Raw genomic sequence first — 20832 nt, forward strand, 5'->3', positions numbered from 1 at the left:
AAAAGGGGGTCTTACTAAGTTACTAGGGGCTCATTAAATTGCTGAGGGGGGGTCTGCAATCCTTCTGTCTTATCTTCCCAAGTCATGGGATTACAGGCATGCACCACCACACCTGGCTTCAAGTATCAACTAGTGGTTAGCAAAAACATAACTACTTAATTTCCTAATGTAATATCTCTAGTCACAAAACAAAATCGCATGGCATTTTATTATAAATTATACCTACACTTTGAACCTATTTTCAGAATAATCTGTTTTCTTGCTTATTTTATTGACCTGAAAAAGATTATAATTTCCACCTAGCAACAGGAGGGTGAGAAGGTAGCAATGGTGCTAGAGACAGAGATGCAGTCCCTCCCCTGGCTCCCACCCTTACCTTACTGCCACTGGGGCTCTTGGCATGATGTGGGGCTGGTCCCTTTGTCTCTGGGAGGCTCAAAGGAAATGAACAGATTCTGTCCCCAGGTCAAGGATGTCACCTGGAGATGCCGTTAAGGATACCCTCACCTAATCTAAGCAGCCCGGTGCAGCTGAACAAGACAGACACCCACAGTGTTGCCCATTCGGTTTACACCCTGGTGGAGATTCATTCAGTCACCCCATGGGAATCTACCTCCCTGCTTTGGAAAGGTTGACAGGAAATGAAAAAGAGACATCTCCCTCTAAATTCAATAATACCAGTTGAACACCTGAATTATTTGATAGGAAAGCATATATTCACATAATGGTCAGACATCTGTGGCTCTCAGCCTTACTGTTCAATCACAATCACTTGGGACAACACAATTAACCAACCCAAGGAGTCCAGTTTAATTCTAGAGCATTAACTGGGAATCTCAAAGGGTGGGGGGTGATTCAAGGTGCAGCTGAGACTGGAAATCACTGTTTTGGGAGTTTTAGCACTGGAGAAACCCATTAGTCAGTAGGGGAGCTTGCAGGACTGAAAGGTACAGATACTCACATATCTGACCTCCAAAACTTCAAACAGAACTGGCAGAGCTGGGTGTGGTGACACTCGTCAGTAATCCCAGTACTTGAGAAACTAAGACAGGAGGATCACAGGCTCATGGCCAGATTCAACTAATTAGTGAGGCCCTCAGCAACTTTGCAAGACCTTGTTTCAAAGAAAAAGAATAGGAATAGGGTTGGGAGTGTAGCTCGGAGGTAAAAGGTCCCTGAGTTCAATTCCCAGTAAAACACACACACACACACACACACACACACACACACACACACACACGAGAGAGAGAGAGAGAGAGAGAGAGAGAGAGAGAGAGAGAGAGAGAGAGAAATTCCATTACTATGAAATAAAAGTTTATTAAGGTTCGGTTCATCCCTGTCTTTGGGGGCTGGAGCTTGAACCTAAGCCTTGTGCATGCTAGGCAAGCAGTCTATCACTGAGCCAAACCTTAGTCCTTTCCCTTTCTAATCTAATCAAGTGTTTTAAGTTATGTAATTCGTTGTAAACAAGATTACATATAGTATGCTTCTTGGGCTAATTACTAAATATACTACAATATTAATAATTTTACTATCATATGACCCAAGCATGGTGCTAGCCCACAGAGAAAAATCCTAGAATTCACAACAACAGCCCACAGGCAAACAATAGAGAAAGAATGAATAAAAACAAATCAAAAAGTAATAGAAGAAACCACCAGTCCATTTTTGGTCTTTGAATGTATCCAGTAATAAACTTATATTTCTAATGTGCCATTTAATTTGTAAATCACTTATTGCTTGTGACGGCTTATGAAATAGACACAGCTTGTATTGTCTGCATTTAATGGATGAAGAAATGAAGAAAAAAACAAGTTACACCTTCCCCTTGGACCAGGGCTAGCAGTCTACATGCACAGACCAAACCCACTGAGGCCTGAGTGGACTCTTCCATGGCCAGTGAGTTGAGAGTAGTGTGTATATTTTGCAAACAGTGTACAAGTGAGCCTCACTCCTTTGTTTACATACTGCGTCATGCTATGGTTGCTCCCCATGCTACAAAAGCAGAGCTGAATAGTTGTGACAGTGACAGTACAATCCACAAAGCCTAAAATATTGAATTTCTGGCCCTTTTTAGAAAAAGTGTGCTGACTCCTGCCCCAGACCCACTGAGAAGCCATGAGCAGAGCCCTAATTTTTATTTTTTAGAACAGGCCCAGGGTTCTTTCCACTCAGTTTTCTGCCTCTTCTTAAGCCATCCTGGCATGTGGTCAATCCCAGGGTTTGAATCGGGAAGAGAAAGATTATGAAGCATGAATGCAGATACCCGAAGTAAAAAGGAAACAGGCTTTGGATGAGGTAGATGAGGAAAGACAGGGGAGATGGCTGACTTACTTACTAGTTTTGCATGTCATGAGTGGAGAAGAATCCAGCTCTGTAGGGGCCATATCCAGAGCCTCACCCACACCTGATTGAGAATTTGGGATTTGAGACCACTAGAGTTGATATTTAGAACTTAGATTTGATGCTAGCATGAGATAGGAATTTCAAGGGTGTTGGGACAGAGTGAATACATTTGACACATAGGATAGACATGAGCCTTAAGGAGCGAGGGGGCAGATTGTACCAGGTTGAATGATGTTGGCTTCAAAATCTATGCCCACCCAGAACTCCAGAATGTAGCCTTATCTAGAGACAGAATTTTGTAGATGTAATCCAGTTTAAATGACATCATACCAGATAAGTGTGGGCCTTCATCCAATGACTGATGCCTTTAAATGAAGAGGGAAATTTGGACAGAGACACAGGAAAGATAATGCCATGTGAGCACAGAGACACACAGGGAATCATCGATGGAGGTGCAGACAGGCTGACCCTGGGGTGACACGCCCACAAGCCAGGACACTCAAGGATGTCTAGCAATCACCTGAGTCTAGGATAGAAGCAGGGACTAGCGTGCCTCAGAGCCTCCAGCTGGAGCCAGTTAACCTTGATTTTGAACCTGTAGCATCCAGAATTGTGGGAAAAAAAACAAGTTTCTGTTTTAAGCCGCCCAGTTTGAGGCCCGTTGTGACAGCAGCCTCACTGCACTAATGCAAATGGGGGGACAACTGGAGCTGGCCTTGGGAGAAAGAGCTAAGATCAGGAGGAAAGCAGAAAGTGGAGGACTGTCAAGCCTCACATCATCTTTTGTTTAAAACAGGGAGTATCTCTGAAAGGTCGGTGAAGGAAAACAAAACAAAACCTGAAATGAGGCCTTCATCACTGAACCTGACGAGGTTTACAAGCCCACAGTGGCCAAGGTAAGCAGAAAAGGCCTACACTTTCCTTCCAGAGAGCTCTGTTCACAAACCCATTGCAGACTCCACGCCCCCCACCCCCGCAGCTGCCCCACTATGGCTGTGAATAAAATACATTTCACCACAGGGAGAAATGGAGGAACTGAAATCAGCAGAAAGATATTCCTGACATGTCTTGTCTCTAAAAGGATCCCAAGGCTCCACAGAAGGCCCAATTTTTAGAAGATGTCACAGAGGGTGAATAATGATGAATTGCTATGCTTTCAAAAAGATAATGCATGTACTCAAAAGCAATGGATAAAGGCACAATCAAAGCACTTCTAGAACCTCCCAGGGGCTCAGCATGTACCTCTCACATACCAGATATACCATGTCCCAATTCACCCCACACACTTGCCAGTAAAGCTCTATGGAAGGTTGAAACTAGGCAAGGTGAAAATAGGAAGTTGCAGAGATAATGTGAAGGTACGTCCAACATTTGATGCATGCTGTCTTTTCCTAGGTAAACCAGTTACCAAAGAATACAAATTTAAGCTGTTTTATTGCTTTGAAACTTTCTGTCATATATAAAAAATACATATGAGTACAGGGTTCTTAAGCTCATGATAACACTTTCCATACTAAAGTCCATGCAATTCTGGCATGATAGCAGCTAAGTTACTTTTAAATATATCCATGAGAGATCCATCTGACAAACTGTCCCTCTTTATCATCAGGTCAGAAAACTTGGTATTGATTATTTTAAACAAATTCTTCTTATCTAGATCCTTGATGAACACAGGCACAGTATGATTTACGTATGGATTTTCATTCCAATTTACTTGCCTTTTCTTCTTGCCCTCTCTCCTCATTATTTTCCTCCTGTCTTAAACAAATTTGTGTTTTGAATAACCAGTGGCAACAGGAAAGCAAACGCCAGCTTAACACCTTCATAAACTTTCTCAGTCCTCAAGAGGGGCCAACTCCCAGTGGAACACAAACAGACCTGAGCAGTCGGCAGTGCATTAGCAAAAATATTTCCCTAGACTGGGATTTTTTTTTTTTTTTGAGGTAATGGTGATGGAACTCAGGAACAATCTACCTCTGAGCTACACTTCTAGCCCTATTTTTATTCTTTCTTTCTTTTTTTTTTTTTTTTGAAACAGGGTCTCACTGAGTTGCAAAGGGCCTCACTGAGTAGCTGAGGCTGGCTGCAAACTGCAATCCTCCTGTCTCAGCCTCTCAAATGCTGGGATTACAAGCATGAGCCACCATACCCGGCTTAGACTGGAAATTCTTGAAAAGCCATCATAAGCCCAATGTCTCCATTGGACTGAAGAAACTGACTAGGTCTCCAGGCTCAAAGGGAAAATGTGTATGGCTTCCTTTTCCTCTCCAGGCTCAAAGGGAAATGTATATGGCTTCCTTTTCCTCTGCTTGTAAAAAGCAGCCTCCACCACTTCTGAATTCCTTGCCCAATGAGTAGCATCACCCCATCAGCTGTATTTCCTGCAGAACTTTCCCTGCAGAAATAACTCAATCCATCAGCATGCATCTCACAAGTCCACGCAGTTGAGGTCAAGAGCTTCTTCTGGCACCTGATCAAAACACCTAGTAAATCTTTTAGGTGGAAGACATTGACTAAGCAAAGCAGGAAGGCCTGTGTTCACAGCTGGCCAGTGCCCGGCACTCACCTTATTCTGCTCACACACGTACTGTATCCTCAGGGTGTCCATCGCTCTGATCATGGCCTGCATGGCGGTGAATATGTTTTGGTAAACCAGCTTGGTGAACCCCTTTCTGTCTTCGTCACTGTAACCAGATCCATGGATAATTCTCATCTGCTTGATAAAGGTGCTCTTCCCACTTTCACCAGTTCCTATAAGAGAAAGCCAGTAAAAAAAAATATATATATGGTTAGAGGACTTCAAAAGGAACACCCTAGAAAGAAAGGATAGCCTGGCATTGTTAGTCTGTATCCCAGTGAACAGGTTGGTGGGATGGATGTGACAGTTTTAGTTTGAGTTACAGGGTAGTGCCACTCTGAGCCCCAGGAAGTAGCTCCCCGTATTCCTTGCCCCTGTCCTTAAAACAACAGACAATGGTGTCTGAAAGCCTTGGCCATTTGAGGCTTTGCAGCTGCTAATAATGACAGTGAATGGTTAAGCTGCTGCAGCATACAGGGAAGATTTGAGCAGCAGAAATACTAGGAGAAAAGGCCAATTAACTTGCCAATTCCTGCCTCTCAGATACAAGAATACACTCCATCCTTGTCCAATGAAGCCCAGTTTCCCAGCTGCACCAAGCATCTATATACGTACTTTTCCTCAGTTCCCAATTTGTAGCTCAGGAGTTCTTTGGACTGCACAATGTTTGCCCATGGCAGGCAGAAACATTTTACAATATTAAACCATTCCCTCTGCCCTCAAATGTGTATAGACGTTTAAACACGGTATATAGGAAACAGAATGCCTGGATTCCATATTTACATCAGAGGAGACAGTGCTTGAAAAGATAGTAAAAGTCGAGGTATAAGTAAAGAGATTCATGGAATGGAATGTTAGTATTTTCTAATATTTTCTGTGATACATATAATTAATTATATGGGTCCTACTACCACGGTTTGAGCCTAAGTGCTAGTCATGGTTTCTTTCCAAATCTAAATATTGCTTTAGGCCGGATGTGGTGGCACACACTTGTAATCCCCATGCTTGGGAGGCGGAGACAGGAGGATCGCGCTGGTTTGGAGACCCTGTTTCCACATAAAAAAGTTAAAAAAATAGGTCTAGGAGTGTAGCCCGTGGGAGTGTAGCCCGGAGGTAGAAGGGCTTCCAGGAACCCCAGTACCACCATAAAAATAAAAAATAAAAATAAAAAAATAAATATTGCTTTAAGAATTTTATTAACATTTCTGGTTGATATGCACTCAGCAGGGCAAAGTTTCCTCAAGTTAAATGAGGGAGAAACCATCTCCTAAGCATGTAAATAGATGCACTTTATGGTATATAAATTATATTTCAATGGGCTAGTACAAAAAAAAGGTAGAGGCTGACTAACTCAGTATTCTGTCAGAAGAAGACAAATTATATAAAAATCTTAGTTATAACAATGCAACTGGTGATTTTACTATCATGAAGACAAAAATTATGCTATAGGAAGTAATTTATTAATTATAAATATCTTTATACTCATCTACTTCTTGTTGGCCCAACAGAACCCTCGGACTGCAATTACAGTCAAATTCAGGCACTGTTGATACTTTGTTGGCTTTTAGTCATATATAAACCACGGGTGTACACATCTTTAATTGACATCTTATTTATAGAGGCATGTTTAACAGGATGGAACATATCCATAATAGTCCATTAGCATGATTGTAAATTGCAACCATTTAAGCTGATGAGGTGTGGGTGTCCAACTGGACTCTTGCCAAAGCCCTACAAATATTAGGGTGGGGCTTGTTGCTCAGAGCCCAGCTGAAAAAGACTCTCAGTATTTGATAAGATTCATCCTTGTATATTAAAAAAAAGACCTTCTGATTGAGTTTATCAAAACACAAACTTGCTGGTTTGTCTGTCTCCCCACCTAATTAAAAACTCTCAATGGCTTTCCATTCTTTTCTTCTTGCTTGCCTGCCTACCTACCTACCTGACTACTTTTTTTCTTATTCCTTCCCTCCTTTTCTCCTTCCCTCCCTTCCTCTTTTTTTTTTTAATCCTGGGGATTGAACCTAGAGCCTCCAAGCTATACTCTCAGGCCTCTTTAGTTTAGTTATTTTTTTTTTATTGTGAAGCAAGGTCTAACCAGATTGCTTAGTGTTTTGCTAAATTACTGAGGCTGGCCTTGAACCTGTGATCTTCCCATCTCAGCCTCCCAAATACTGGGATTACAGGCATGTGCCACCATGCCTGGCTGGCTTCCTGTTTTTCTCAGAAAGAAAAACAACACTTCTAAAGTGACCAAGAAGGTCCAGTGCTGTGTGTTTGACCATCTTCACCAGCCTTTGCCAACAACAGACTTTCTTCCCCCCTAGGCATTCCAGCCATCCAGGCCTTCCCTCAGACCAGCCCTTCTGACTTGTGCCCTTTGTACAAACTCAGAGATGAGCTGTGAACTGCATGGGGCAATTGTGATAAGACCAGGTGCCCCTGGAAGCCACTGTCTTATGGTGACTCTTGGCTGTTCCAGCATCATGTGACGGTATGAGAGTCTATGGGAAGAGTCAACTCAGAGTAAAGGCAAAAAGTGCCAATAGGATACTGATTTTTTCTAGCTGAAATCACTTGAGGAATTATATCATGAGAAAGGGCCATTGGCTGAATACCATATGCACCAAGCCATGAAGTTCCTTCTGGGAGGGGTGGTCTTCCTGTACCAAGGCTGAAAAACCACTTTGATCACCAGAGACTGGTAAGCGGGGCTGCGGTGAACCTGAAGAGACAGTTCAGTAACCCTTCCTCTCCACTGGCTTCCTCCTTTCCCCAGAACATCTCCTAATAACAACCCTGGAATCTAATTCTGAGTCCACAAATCCATTTGTCCACCATCACTTCATAAATGTATTGTTGTATCTTTGTCTAAAAAGTATAAAAGCATCATGCTTTGATGATTTCTTCAGATTTTACTCTCTTGTGAAGATCCCTATGAACCTGTAGAGTTAGCCTTTATGCCTTTTTCTTCTTAATCAACTCTTGTATTAATTGGGTTCCTAGATCTAGCTGCAGAGCTGACATAAGAACTAAGTACTCTCTCACTCTGTCTACTCTCTGAGCCTGGTCAAAGTCCCAGATTAGATTAGATTTGCTCCCGCAGAATCTTGAGGTCCTGGTATCTTCTCCTGGTGTTGATATGGCCTTAGTTGATTATTTTCTGCACAAGAATTCTATTCTGCTGAGCTTTGGTTCAGTGATAAATTACCCAAGCAAACATCCTCTTTCTACATTTTACACACAAGGAAGTTGATCTAAATAAAGAAATAATGTAACTACTTCAAGGCAAGCTGTGACTTTGGTCCTGAAGCCAAACAACAACAACAAAAAACTCAAGACACACCCCAAATTTTATACCAAGACAGAGGACCTTTGGGTATGAAGGACCATTCACTTAAAAGAGATTAAAACAAACCCTACTGCCAGCACCAAACTCACAAATACTTCTTAAAAGCCACTGATTTTTGCTTTTGGACAATGAAAATGAACTCTTTTAAAAACAAGGTGATTAAAGTGATTTTGAAATTAACAGAAGACATCAATATGGTATCAGTTAGTATGGAGGACCAATATGATTAGTTACTAATGTCATATCAATAAGTACAGTATTTAAAAATATTCTTTGGCTTAAAATTTCAGTTGTTAAAAAATAAAACAAGTGTGGGGTGAAAAGAAAAGAAAAAGACAGCTGGCTGAAGGCAAAGATGAGTGACAGAGAGACACGCCCACTGAGCGCTGAGGTCAAGGAAACAGGCTCCGTCGGGAGGGCCTCTCGCTCTCAAGCAAGCCTCCAGACAGCCCACTTGGTCTCTTCTTTTACTACAAGGGAAACTGAAAGTCAGAAAGATTAGGTAGGTTGTCTGTGGCCCCTCATCCCGGAAGTGTTGGGGCCTGGGTCTCAATCCAGGTCTATGTTAGCATACGCACTTCCCATATGTTACAGTTTGGGGCTGGAATGTCCCCAAAAGCTCACATGTTGAAAGCATGGCCCCAGTGCAGCAGGCTCGGGCATGGGCATGACTGGAGGAGGTGGCTCATTGGGATGCAGCCTTGGTTATTGCTGTCTCTGGCTCCCGTCTCCCTCTCTCCTCTCTCCTCTCTCCTCTCTCCTCTCTCCTCTCTCCTCTCTCCTCTCTCTTTTCCTCTGCTTTGCCATGATGTCTGCCTTGGAGTCGGACAACTGTGGACTGTACCTCTGAAATCGTGAACTCAAATAACTCTTTCCTCCTCTAAGTTGTTCACGTCAGGTGTTTTGGTCACAGCGAAGAGGGAGCTGACGAAACACCCTGACAACACCAGGTGCCATTTTACTTTGAGTATTTACCCATGTAAATGGCCAAAGCATGCCTCTCTGATCTGTACTGAGATTCCAATACTTGGGGAGCTTATCTTTCAGGCTGCAGAACTGTGCTCTAAATGGGATGGTCCCAGCACAGATGGGGGAGGCGAAGGCAGATGATGACATCATTCTTTCTATAATAACAGCTGGCAGGGACCACCAGGACCAGTAAACATAAGCTAAGGATTGGAGTTGAGTTTTCACTTATTCTAACTCAGCATGTGGATGTTGAGCATACAGCTGGTCATTTATTTATTCAGGGAAAGTAAAACAGATATACAAAGGATATGGGTTTTAGAATGAAAATTACCGGCAATTTTAAGGGGGTGATTTGAATTGCAGATGGGGGTGGGGAGTTGGCTTTTCTGCTCTCACTGATTCCAGGGTAGAATGTGGAGCTTCTTGTCTCTTTGTTGGCAGCCTCAACTGCTCTCCCATACAGTAAACCATACTGGGGAGCTCCTCTAAAGCCTCCACAACCATAGATGGTGAAGAGAAGGGGTTCTCGGCTCCAGCACCTTTTTGTTTCAGGAGAGGAAAGCATTTTGATTGGAAGGTAAATTTGGCATCAGGTTCCCAAGGAATATGCTTAGATGTGATGGGGTTGGGACAGGGCCTTGGCCCAGAGGGCTTTCCATCCTGGACCCAACATGTAAAAACTCAAGAAGGGGAGGAAGAAAATTACAGTTCTGTGTGTGTGTGTGTGTGTGTGTGTGTGTGTGTGTGTTGCTGAGGATTGATCCTCCCAGGGTCATTTAACCTCTGATCTACAAACTTACTCTATTTTATTTTTTTATTTGAAAACAGGGTCTCACTAAGTTGCTGAAGCTGGGTTCAAACCTGTGATTCTCCTACCTCAGCCTCCCAATTATAGGCACATGACACCGTGCCTGGACCAATTCTTATTTTAGATTCTGTTCTGAATATAAGTAAGGGAAATGGCTCTTCTCCATTTAGTTTTTGTGCACTGATTTTATATTTGAAAATATTTCTATACTACTGTACTGGCTCTAATTGCAGTCATGTGCCACATAACAACATGTTAGTCAACAAAGGACTACTACACGCAGGTGGTAGTCTCATAAGAGTATAATAGAGCTGAAGACTTTCTATCACCTAGTACTTTACACCTTTTCTATGTTTAGATATGTTTGGAATACCACTGTGTTGCTATCATGTACAGTATTCAGTATAATAACTTGCTATACAAGTTTATAGTGGAAGAGCAACAGGCTATATCCTACGTGTGAGCAGGCTACATCACTCGGTTTGTGTAAGTATATTCAAATATATTTGCACAACCACGAAATTGTCTGAACAATGAACATTTCTCAGAACACATGCCTGTCATGAAGTGATACATGAATTTTTTTTCAGTTTTGAGAACAACTTATTTTTTTGTGTGTGTTTTATTGGTGTATTATTGTCTGTCTCACATCATAATGTAAACCATGTTGACAATGACATATATGTACACATTCCTGGTGCCCCCATACATGCATTTTAAAGCTCTTCTCATAACCAGTGCCCTGCCGTGTTTAAGGCACTTGCTTATTGTCATCCTACCGCAGCTGTCTTCGGTATAAAGCCAGTAGTAACCTGTGGCAAGGCATGCTGGCCAGTAACATCCGTCGGACTGAGTGTGCCCCTCTCTGCCTTATGCTTTCTGGCCTTTCCTCAGGAGATAAGACTGCTGCTTGTCTGAGGCTTCCATACTCCTCTGAGTCGCTGGCTCTGGTTGTTTTGACTCCCTTCTGCTAAATAATGTGTGATTTCCTTTTCCAAGGTAGTCACTCAATTATTGGCTAAACAGAACATACACAGCTTGCAGCTCTGCCATGGCTGGTATATATAGATAAACTATATTCTTGGTGTTGGGGGGACTAGGGAATGAACCCAGTGTTGCTCTATCACTCAGATATACTCCCAAGCCTTTTTTGATGTTGAAACGGGGTCTCACTAAGTTTCTGAGGCTAACCTTGATCCTGCAATCCTCTTTTCTCAGCCTCCCAAGTCTTGGGATTACAGGGATACCTACAGCCACCATGTTGGTGTAAGTAATCTGTATTCTATTTTAAGTTAAAGCTCACCTGCTACTGCTTACTTCCTTCTTGAGTTAACTTCCTGCTCGGTGTGGGTGAGGGGTGTGTGCCTTTGACCATTCAGAGTTGGGACGCAAGCTCTTGCCTTTCCATTCAAGTAATGTTTCTCAGACCTCCATCATGTGTATACCAATATTGCATTTTTTGTTATATCCATATGTTACTTGGATAATTATTTAATATTTAGCTTTGTCTTTTATTTAGATAAATTTAGGAATAATCATCCCAAATTTATAAGTTTAAAACGCCAAGTTTAAGGTTTATTATCTCGTAGTTTCTGAGAGTTAGAAGTTCTGGAATAGTTAAGTAAATGGTTCTGTGAAGTAAAAAAAAAAACTGGTATCTTTTGCTATGATTAGTTATATTAAATATAATAAGATAAATAAGACATCATCAACATTCCAACAAAAAATCTTGCCTATGCCCAGTGATCTGGGTACAGCATATCAGAAAATACATACAAATAATTGTCCTCCTTCTGTGAAATTGACCCTTTTCTTTTTTGCATTCTTGAAGATTCTCTCTCCACTCCCACCCAATTCTCTCCAGAGGCTTCTGAAATTCTAACCACAAATCTATCTAGACACAAAATAACTGAGAGTTGAGACTCATGTAACTGAAAGGGGCCAAGAAAAGGCCTTCCCACGAAAATTCTAAACTTTCTTGGATTTGAGAAAGCATTATAAGGTTAAAGTTTCAACTGAGTTTTAAATACACAGAAAGGCTCATGGGGAAAACAAATCATTGCTTTTATGAATCAGAAAGAAACCAAGGCCAAAGCAAAACAAATCCTCTCCAAGTAATAGATCTAAAATGTTAAAACAGAAAGCCATTTGCTCTAGGAATTTACCCAAACTCCAGAAAGTCTGATTCCCTGAGAGCCAGAGCAAGGAGCTGATAGAGATTCTGAGATAGGAGGAGTCATCTCCAACAGTGCCTGTGATGTTTTGTGACACCACCATGAGAAGCCACTGTTTTTAGCTCAGTGCCACAAGAAACAACACCCACACAATACAATGTAACTCACATCAAACACAACAGCACAATTTTGTAAGCGGGTGATACAGTCTAAATCATGTGCCCAAGAGACAGAAGAGGGGAGTGGACAATCTAATGTGACCAGCAGGTTGGCTTTTTACAGACAGAGACTTCATTTCGCTTGTTCCCTTGGAACTTAAGACAGAGCACACAGTAGGTGCCTAAAAACATTTCAGAAAGCAATAAGGAGGTAGGTTTGCCTGGTCAGACAATGATTTGCTGAGTGTTCAAAGCCACCTCGCCCATGATGAGGCACCTGTCCCTGGGCCTTTCTGATGACAACATTTAAGGCCCCTTGCCACAGCATTGCAAGGCGTAGGCTCCCTGTCAGATCTTCCTTGGAGTTGGGATAGATGAATTAAGGAAACTCTTTTGTAGTCTTTAAGCAGTAGCAGTCCTTGCCTGCAAAGAGATCTACCAGAGGACAGTCCAGAGATTTTCTCTGCGGGGCCACCTCCAGCTTTGGCTGACCTTGGGAAGTGTCTTCTGACCTTGGGTGCGTGGCCGGTACCCATCCATCTGTGCATGCTACCATGCTGGTGACTCATTCTATAGGTACTGATCTATGAGAAAACCTGACTAATGCCGAGGAAAATTCCAAATGACTCTACCCAAGTGCAAAGCAGACTCCAACTAGAGGAGGACACTGATGAAAATGCATGTTTCTGGGCCCCTCCTCAGTTCTATTAACTCTGACATGCCACTGTAGGATCCAAGAACTCTATGCTTTAAGCCAGTACGCCAGAGGTTTCAACGCACCCAGTGCATGGACTGGATGGGAAACACTGCTCCAGGCTCCTTCTACTGGTAATCTCTTCTAGACTAGCATCTACCTAGCATCTACCTGGACATCATGTTGAGTTGATGGAGTTGAGTTTTTCTACCAAGTTCCAATTTCATTTCTGCATGAAGAAACATCCCTGTGGGAACTCTGCTCCTAAATTTCCAGGAGGGAAATTTTGTATATACATATATATATATATATATATATATATATATATATATATATATATATATGTGTGTGTGTGTGTGTGTGTGTGTGTGTGTGTGTGTGTGTGTGCATGTGTGTGTGTGTATGTATATATATATATATATATATATATATATGTATATAATTTTTTTTAGTGGTACTGGGATGGACCCCAGAGGCTTTCTACCTCTGGGCTATACTCCCAGGCCTATTTTCTATTTTATTTGGAAACAGAGTCTCACTAGGTTGCTGAGAGCCTCACTAAGTAGCTGAGGCTGGCTTTGAACCTGTAGGATCCTCCTGTCTCAGCCTTCCAAGTGTGGGGATTACAAGCGTGCTCCACCACAGCCGGACATATTTTTAAAGTGCCAATAAGATTCACTCACTCAGTTCTGCCCAGTCCCCACATCACCATCACAACCATGGTACCTCCCCAACTTCTGTCCTTGCTCATGGAGATGTGCTGTTTCCAGCCACACATGGAGAAGTGGCAATGTCCTAGGTAACAATGAACTGGAAAGAAATTGGAGATGGTATCCGTGGCCATTCTATGTAAAATAGAGGTTAATATAAGGCTTCTGAAACAAACTAGAAAGGTTAAAAAAATTAGATAACAAAGGTCAGCAGATGTTTAATATTTAAATATTTACTATTCCATTTAATAGAAGGGACTTGAACACTGCAGGGTTTGATATCCAAGAAGGGTCTTGGAACCATTTCTCAATGATTTCACACTACTACTGTACAGCCCACTTTCTGTCAATGAAACAAGACACCAGAATTCAAAAGATGCTATGTCATTTGATCATTATTTTGATTCATTAATCTGCAAAATTATTTTTACTGATTAAACAAGATAAAAACTGATTCCAAACACAGCTCTTCAAATTTGTGGATTCAACATCTGTGGATTCAATCAACTATGAATGGAAACTATTTTTCGTAAAAATTGCATCTGTTCTGAACATGTACAGACTCTTCCCTTTGTCATGAATCCCTAAACAATAGAGTATAACACTGGGTGTGGTGGCACAGGCCTGCAATTCCAGAACTTGGGAAGTTGAGACAGGAGGATCTCAAATTCAAGACAAGCATCAATAACTTAGTGAGACCCTCAGTAACTTAGTAAGACCCTGTTTCAAAACAAAAATAAAATAGGGCTAGGGATATGGTTCAGAGGCAGAATGCCCCTGGGTTCACTCTCTAGTACAGAATTTCCAAAACAACATAACAACAACAACAAACCAACAACCCCACAACCACCACCCAGTATTTATGTAACAAGTACTTATGTAACATTTGTATTGCATTAGGTATTATCAGTAATACTATACCATTTTATATAAAGGACTTGAGCACTGCAGATTTTGGTTTCTGAGAAGGGTCTTAAAATTCATCACTTACTGACACCAAAAGAAAACTGTATATCCCCTACTTTCTGGCATGTATGGGTTTCGTTTTGATTAAGAAAGTACTTTCAAATCCAAATATGATTTATGAGTAGCTCTAATATCAAGCAAAGCCAAAAGATCATGCTAACAATTTTTTTCCACAGTACTAGGGTTGGAACCCAGGGGCATTCTACCTCTGAGCTACACCCACAGCCCTTTTTTTTGTTCTTTATTATGAAACAGGGTCTCACTGAGTTGCTGAGGCTGTCCACAAACCACGCTCCTCCTGTCTCAGCCTCTCAAATGCTGAGATTATAAGCGTGTGCCACCACACCTGGCTGGTCATGCTAACAATTTTTAATCATAAAGAATTGTCTAATAATTGTGTTTCTAATTTGAGGCGTCATCAATAATGTACTATTTCCATCAAGTGCTGTGTGCAGGTATGCTTCTATCACTGTAAACCTCATGGTGAAATAATTATAATGCACCAATAAAAATATATTAAAATGATGTACTTTTATATTTGCCATAAATGCATTTGAGAATTAAAAAAAAAACTAGATCATAGGCTAATTTTGAGTGTGTGGTACTTGGAATCGAACCCAGGGGGTTTAACCTCTGAGCTACCCCTCCGTCATTTTTATTTTGAAACAGAGTTTCACTAAGTTACTGTGTGCTGGCCTGGAATCCATGATCCTCCGGTTACAGGCTCCTAAGTACTGGGATTATAAGCATGCACCACCATTTCCAGCTAGGTTAATTTTTTATTCTAAATTAATTTGAGCTATTAACCTATACAATCAAATTTCTGTAATCTTATAAATATAGAACACTTTAAAAAATCCAATATAAGCATTTAGCTCAGTATTAACTACTTTACGCCAGGAAATGGTTGGCACTGATATATTTTCATCTTGCTTGTAGTCACTTGATCCAGAAGCCAATGAAAGTCAATGACTGCCCAACATAACTGACCCTTCTATAAAGAGATGCACCATCTTTCTCATTTGGTGTGAACAGCTCATATGTATAAGGCTTTGGAAAAGTAAAAAAAAAAAAAAAGAGAGAGAGAGAGAGAGAGAGAATCATGAGTCAGATGCTTTCCAGTGACAAAAATTTACTTTGGAATTTTCCTAGACAGCTGTTACCTTCCCTTAAAAATGAATAAATCACACAAAGGCTAGGGAGAAACCTATCCAAGTAAATTCTGTGGCTGATAGCTAAAATATTAGTGATTCCAGTAGTATAACTCTTATAGTTTAACTCATTTTTCTTGAAAGGAGGGTCATAAGGTCACAGCTCTATAAGACTCTGACTCATAATTGTTTTATTTGCTAAAAAAGGAAAATTGTATTTTCATTAAGGATTTTAGAGCCTTCCACAGCTAAGTGCTGCTTCTGGAAATTAATATTACCCCCACTCTGACAGAAACATTCACCAAGGAACCATACCGGAGCCCCAGTAAGACACTGGTATTTCGATGTCTTATAGAATACCAAGGAGGAGGATCAGTGAAGGAATCATTTCCATTCACCTCGTGCACATACATGAGGATAGCAGTGTCAATGTCAGTGCCGCGTATGGAGAAGGGGGAGTGGGGCGGAAGCCGGGGAAGCCCACTGAGTGCCGTGTGTGCGCAGGCCACTACACTCTGAACTACATCATGTTGTGAGACTGTAATTCACCAAGAAAAGTATTTTTAAAAAAGAATATAAGAAATGATATGTCATTGGAATGTGTTAATTCCATTCTGTTAAGCCTCTATAGGGGCAGGCGAGAAGGAAGATAGTCGTTTAGAAACACGGAAGTGTTTTGCTGAGGCACCAGGCAAGGTGGCCACCTGACCTGCTTTAACTTCCTCCCAGCCCTCAAGACAAATTTAAGTGAAAATAAAATCAGTGTGTAAAAAAAGTTGCTACTAGTGAGATTCAATGTATGATCGAGTTACGAATGAAAACATGGAGCCAGGAATGGTGGCACACACCTGCGATCCCAGTGCTCAGAGGCTGAGAAAGGAGGATCACAGGTTCGAGACCAGCTTTGGCAACTTAGCAAGGCCCTCAGCAACTTAGTGAGATCCTGTTTCAAAGTAAAAAAAAAAAAAAAAAAGTGCTGGGGGTATAACTCAGAGGTAGACTGCTCCTGGGTTCCATTGAAAGAAAACATGGTAATTTTTTTTGTGTGTGTGTGTGTGTGTATGTGTGTGTGTGGTACTGGGGTTCCTGGAAACCCTTCTACTTTGGGGCTACACTACCAGACCTACTTTTTATATTTTTATTTTGAGACAGGGTCTGCTAAGCCAGCGCGCGCGGCTGGCTTCAAACCTACATGATCCTCCTGTCTCCGCCTCCCAAGTGCGGGGATTACAGGCGTGCGCCACCACGCCCGGCAAACATGGTAATTTTAATACTATGGGTCTTTATCTAGAAAAGGTAAGAAATTGTTCTTTTAGAGTCAGGCATGGAGGCACATGCTTGTAATTCCAGTACTTGGGAGGCTGAGACAGGAGGATCATAGATTCCTGGCAGCCTCAGTTACTTAGTGAGGCCCTCTGCAACTTAGAGAGACCTTGTTTCAAAACAAGAATGAATATAGGGCTGGGGGTGTAGCTTGGAGGTAGAATGCCCCTGGGTCCAATCCCCAGTTCCACACACCTTCTTGGAATTCTGGAAAAAAATGAAACTAATTTCATTCAGATTAAATATATATATACCTACAGGTATATAATATTCTTCAGCCTGCTGCTGCAGTCAAGACATGAATTATACCTTGAAATGTCCAGTTTAAGAAGAAAATTGGTGAAGAATAGACAAAACAACAAGATACTGACAAAGTGACATCATCCACCTGAAACGCAGGCAGTGTTGCTTCTGCCTTCCTGCATCTCCCTGGCTACCCGCCAATCCCTCAAGCATTGATCCTCATCCCATGGTTCCTCCTCCAGGGGTAGGCAGAGGCAGGATCACTGTCCTCAGCACCTTGTATCTTTCCACGCCATCATTGCCACATCTGTCACAATGTTTACATGTGTTCTTGTGATAGTAGTCCTCCTCATCCAAGATTTCACTTCCCACGGCTTCATTTACCCCTAGTCAACTGCAGTCCAAAAATATTACATGGAAAATTCCACAAGTAAACAATTCATACGTTTTTAATTTTGTGCTGTTCCAAGGAGCGTGATGAAATCTGGTGCCATCTCATTGCATCCTGCATGGGACATGAACCTTCTCTTTGTCCAAGGCATCCACACTGGGTAAGCTACCTGCCAGTCATCACGTAGTTGTCTATGTTAGGAAAACATTGTGTGTGTGTGCACATATGTATTATCTACAGTTTCTGATGTACTATCAGTACTATCTACAGTTTCAGGCATTCGCTAGAGTTCTTCGGACACATCTTCTAGGCTAAGGGGAGAACACTATAGGCTCCTAATTCCCTTAAATAAGTAACCTTCACCTTTGAACTCCAACATCTTGGGCAATGACTGCCAAGTAGGTGCTCAATAAATATCGGAATATTCGAATAACGAAGTGATCCTACTTCCTTGGTGCTCCTTGCCTAATGACCACATCACCTGGGCACTGGCCTTACAATTTAATTCAGAGGAGTGTTTCCCAGCATAAATGAAATATGCTCTCGTCTTTAATTCTCCTTTTACTTCCCCTCAACAAGCAAGTTTGTGCCTTGTCAGTACTTGAGTTTTCATCTAAAGGTTTTCCTTACAACTTCACCCTCTGAGAGAAAGAAATTTCTTTTCTGGAGTACAGCTGTGCCCCTGTCCAATTCAAGGCACACTCAGAGTCATCCTGTCATTATTTATTGAGTATATGTTCAACGCCTGGGCTGGGCCCTAATTCTAGGGAGTGAGCCTCTGCGCAGTGGGGGAGGCCAAGTTCCCATTGTCCTTTTCTCCAGGCCAATGTCTTTTTGGGCCCCCATTTCCCCAGAACCATGAGCTACAAGATGACTGAGCCCAAAACACATCAGTAGGAGTTTTTCAACATAGCTCTGATATCCAGAAAGTTCCTTACCTATACATATTTAATTTCCAGGAACTCTGCACATTTAAAAGCACCCAGGGATTTGTTTTCCTATGTTCATCCATCTAGGCACTAAGAGGCCGCTGCAGCCATCCTTCAAGCGGGCTCAAATGCCACTTGAGTTGGTGGCGGTGCTCAGCGGTGTCCACGTGCGGCTGCTATGTAGCCACGCAGAGTGTAAGAGTGTTAGGAGGTCTCAAAGGAGTGCCTGGGAGGGTGGCAGGGCAGGCAGGCACAGACTCCCCGCAAGCAGCCTCCCACAATGCAACGTGTGCCACTGTGAGAGGAAAGCTGGAGTGGCAGGGGGATCAGGAAGATACGAATGCTGGAAACACACACTGCCGGTCAGGGAAAGCTACAGGTCTCAAGCAGAGCCAGCCCCAGAGAGCAGCCACTTGGGCTGCAGCATGGAGGGGCAGCATGTAGCATATCAAAGCTTCCCACCTCATAGCCAGGGGGAGAGAGAGGGAGGCACCAGAGACCCGCAGTCTCATTTGAAGGCATACCCCAAATGGCCTGAAGACTTCCCAGGGCTCACCTCTAGAAGGCTCCACCACCTCCCAATAGCACCAAGCTGGGGACCAAGCCTTCAGCACATGAGCCTTTGAGGGACATCCCAGATCTAAACTATAGCATTCCACCTCTGTCCACTTAAAGCTCATGTCCATCTCCTAGTGCAGAGTGCATTCAGTCTATTTCCAAGAATCCCCAAAGTCTCAAGTGATCCAGCATTTCCCCAAAGGCCAAATCTAAGCTCCTCTGAGACTCAAAGCAAACTCCACAGTGAGCCCCAGGAAAAAAGAGATGGGCCCAGGGCAAACATTCCTATTCCAAAAGGAAGGAACAGGAACATAATAAGAGAAGATCAGACCAAAGCAAGACCACATTTCAGCAGGACGAATGGTGAGCGGCACAGCTCCCTGTCCACTAGCCAGGGCACACGGCGGCGAGGCACAGGACAGCCCCACCTCCGTGTGGACTTGCTGGCTGCAGCCCACATTGTCGAGACAGAATTCCTTTCTTAGGTTTAATTATAGCCTTTGAAGCTACACCAGTATGATTCAAAAGCAACAGGGCCAATCCATCAGGGAAACTGTGAGCCAAAATAAACTTTTTCTTATTATAAGTTGATTATCTCAGTTATTTGTTATAGTGACACAAAGCTGACTAACATATCATCTCCAGCTTCACTCATCAAGATTTCTCTATGTTTATGGGAAAACTGTTTTTTAAAAACAGGCTTTCTGGGCAGCCCGAGGCCCAGCCATGAGAGAGCGCAGCCCGGCCCAGGGTACGGCCCAAAAGAGACTCGGGAATACAGCAGAAGAAATCCAGTAACTCTGACCTGCGAGATTCATCTCAACACACACAAAAGAAGCACAAACGCGCTGCAGACGTGGCGGCCCCTGGTACCATATTGAGCTGCCGGCCCAAAAAGGATTTTTAGGCACTGCAGTCCTGGAAGGCCATAGAGCTCTAACATCTTAAGCTACAAGTTCACCTGAGCACCTGAGCGGCACAGTTTGTGCCCCAGAGGAGGCACCTGCAAAAGCGCTGGGAGACCTTCAGGGACCCGGATCCGGACCTGCCGTCCCCTCGGCAATTGGCGTTATATGCAAGAGCTGCCAGCCCTTCAGAGCCCCAGATTGGGCTGCCAGGTAACAGCGTGAGCTCAGACGAGCCACGGGAGCCAGCGGGCACACAGTGAGTGCTACCAGACATGGCAATAACTGAGGGCACCAGTGTGCAGCCAGCAGGGCACCTTCAACTCCAGTGACACAGCAAGGGTGCTTAAGGTGTGACACCGGCACAGGGCCACAAGGGGTCGCTCCAAGAAAATATGAGACATTAGTATATACACCTTATATTAGTAAAATAGTAGGACTGCTTCTTTTTTTTTCTTTTTTTTGCTAATTTTTGTTTTATTTGGTTTTTTCTTGGTTTTTGAGGGTTTTTTTGGTTTTTGGTTTTTGGGGGGGATTCTTTTTTTCTTTTTTTTTTTACTTTGATTTGGGTTTCTTG

At 42.6% G+C, this 20832-nt stretch overlaps 1 protein-coding gene across 1 annotated transcript in view; it reads right to left on the bottom strand.

Annotated features, from left to right (window-relative positions):
* The window catches only part of LOC308272354 (guanine nucleotide-binding protein subunit alpha-14), a gene marked incomplete at both ends in the record, with an annotated part of 196267 nt that overhangs the window by 73251 nt on the left and 102184 nt on the right, over window positions 1-20832 (bottom strand). Inside the window, one exon of the mRNA XM_080709122.1 lies at window positions 4913-5097. Within this exon, the coding sequence (XP_080565248.1) occupies window positions 4913-5097 (185 nt within the window). The remainder of the gene's footprint in view (window positions 1-4912; window positions 5098-20832) is intronic.

Source organism: Muscardinus avellanarius, assembly GCF_963383645.1.
Source record: "Muscardinus avellanarius genome assembly, chromosome: 13".
NCBI lineage: Eukaryota > Metazoa > Chordata > Mammalia > Rodentia > Gliridae > Muscardinus > Muscardinus avellanarius.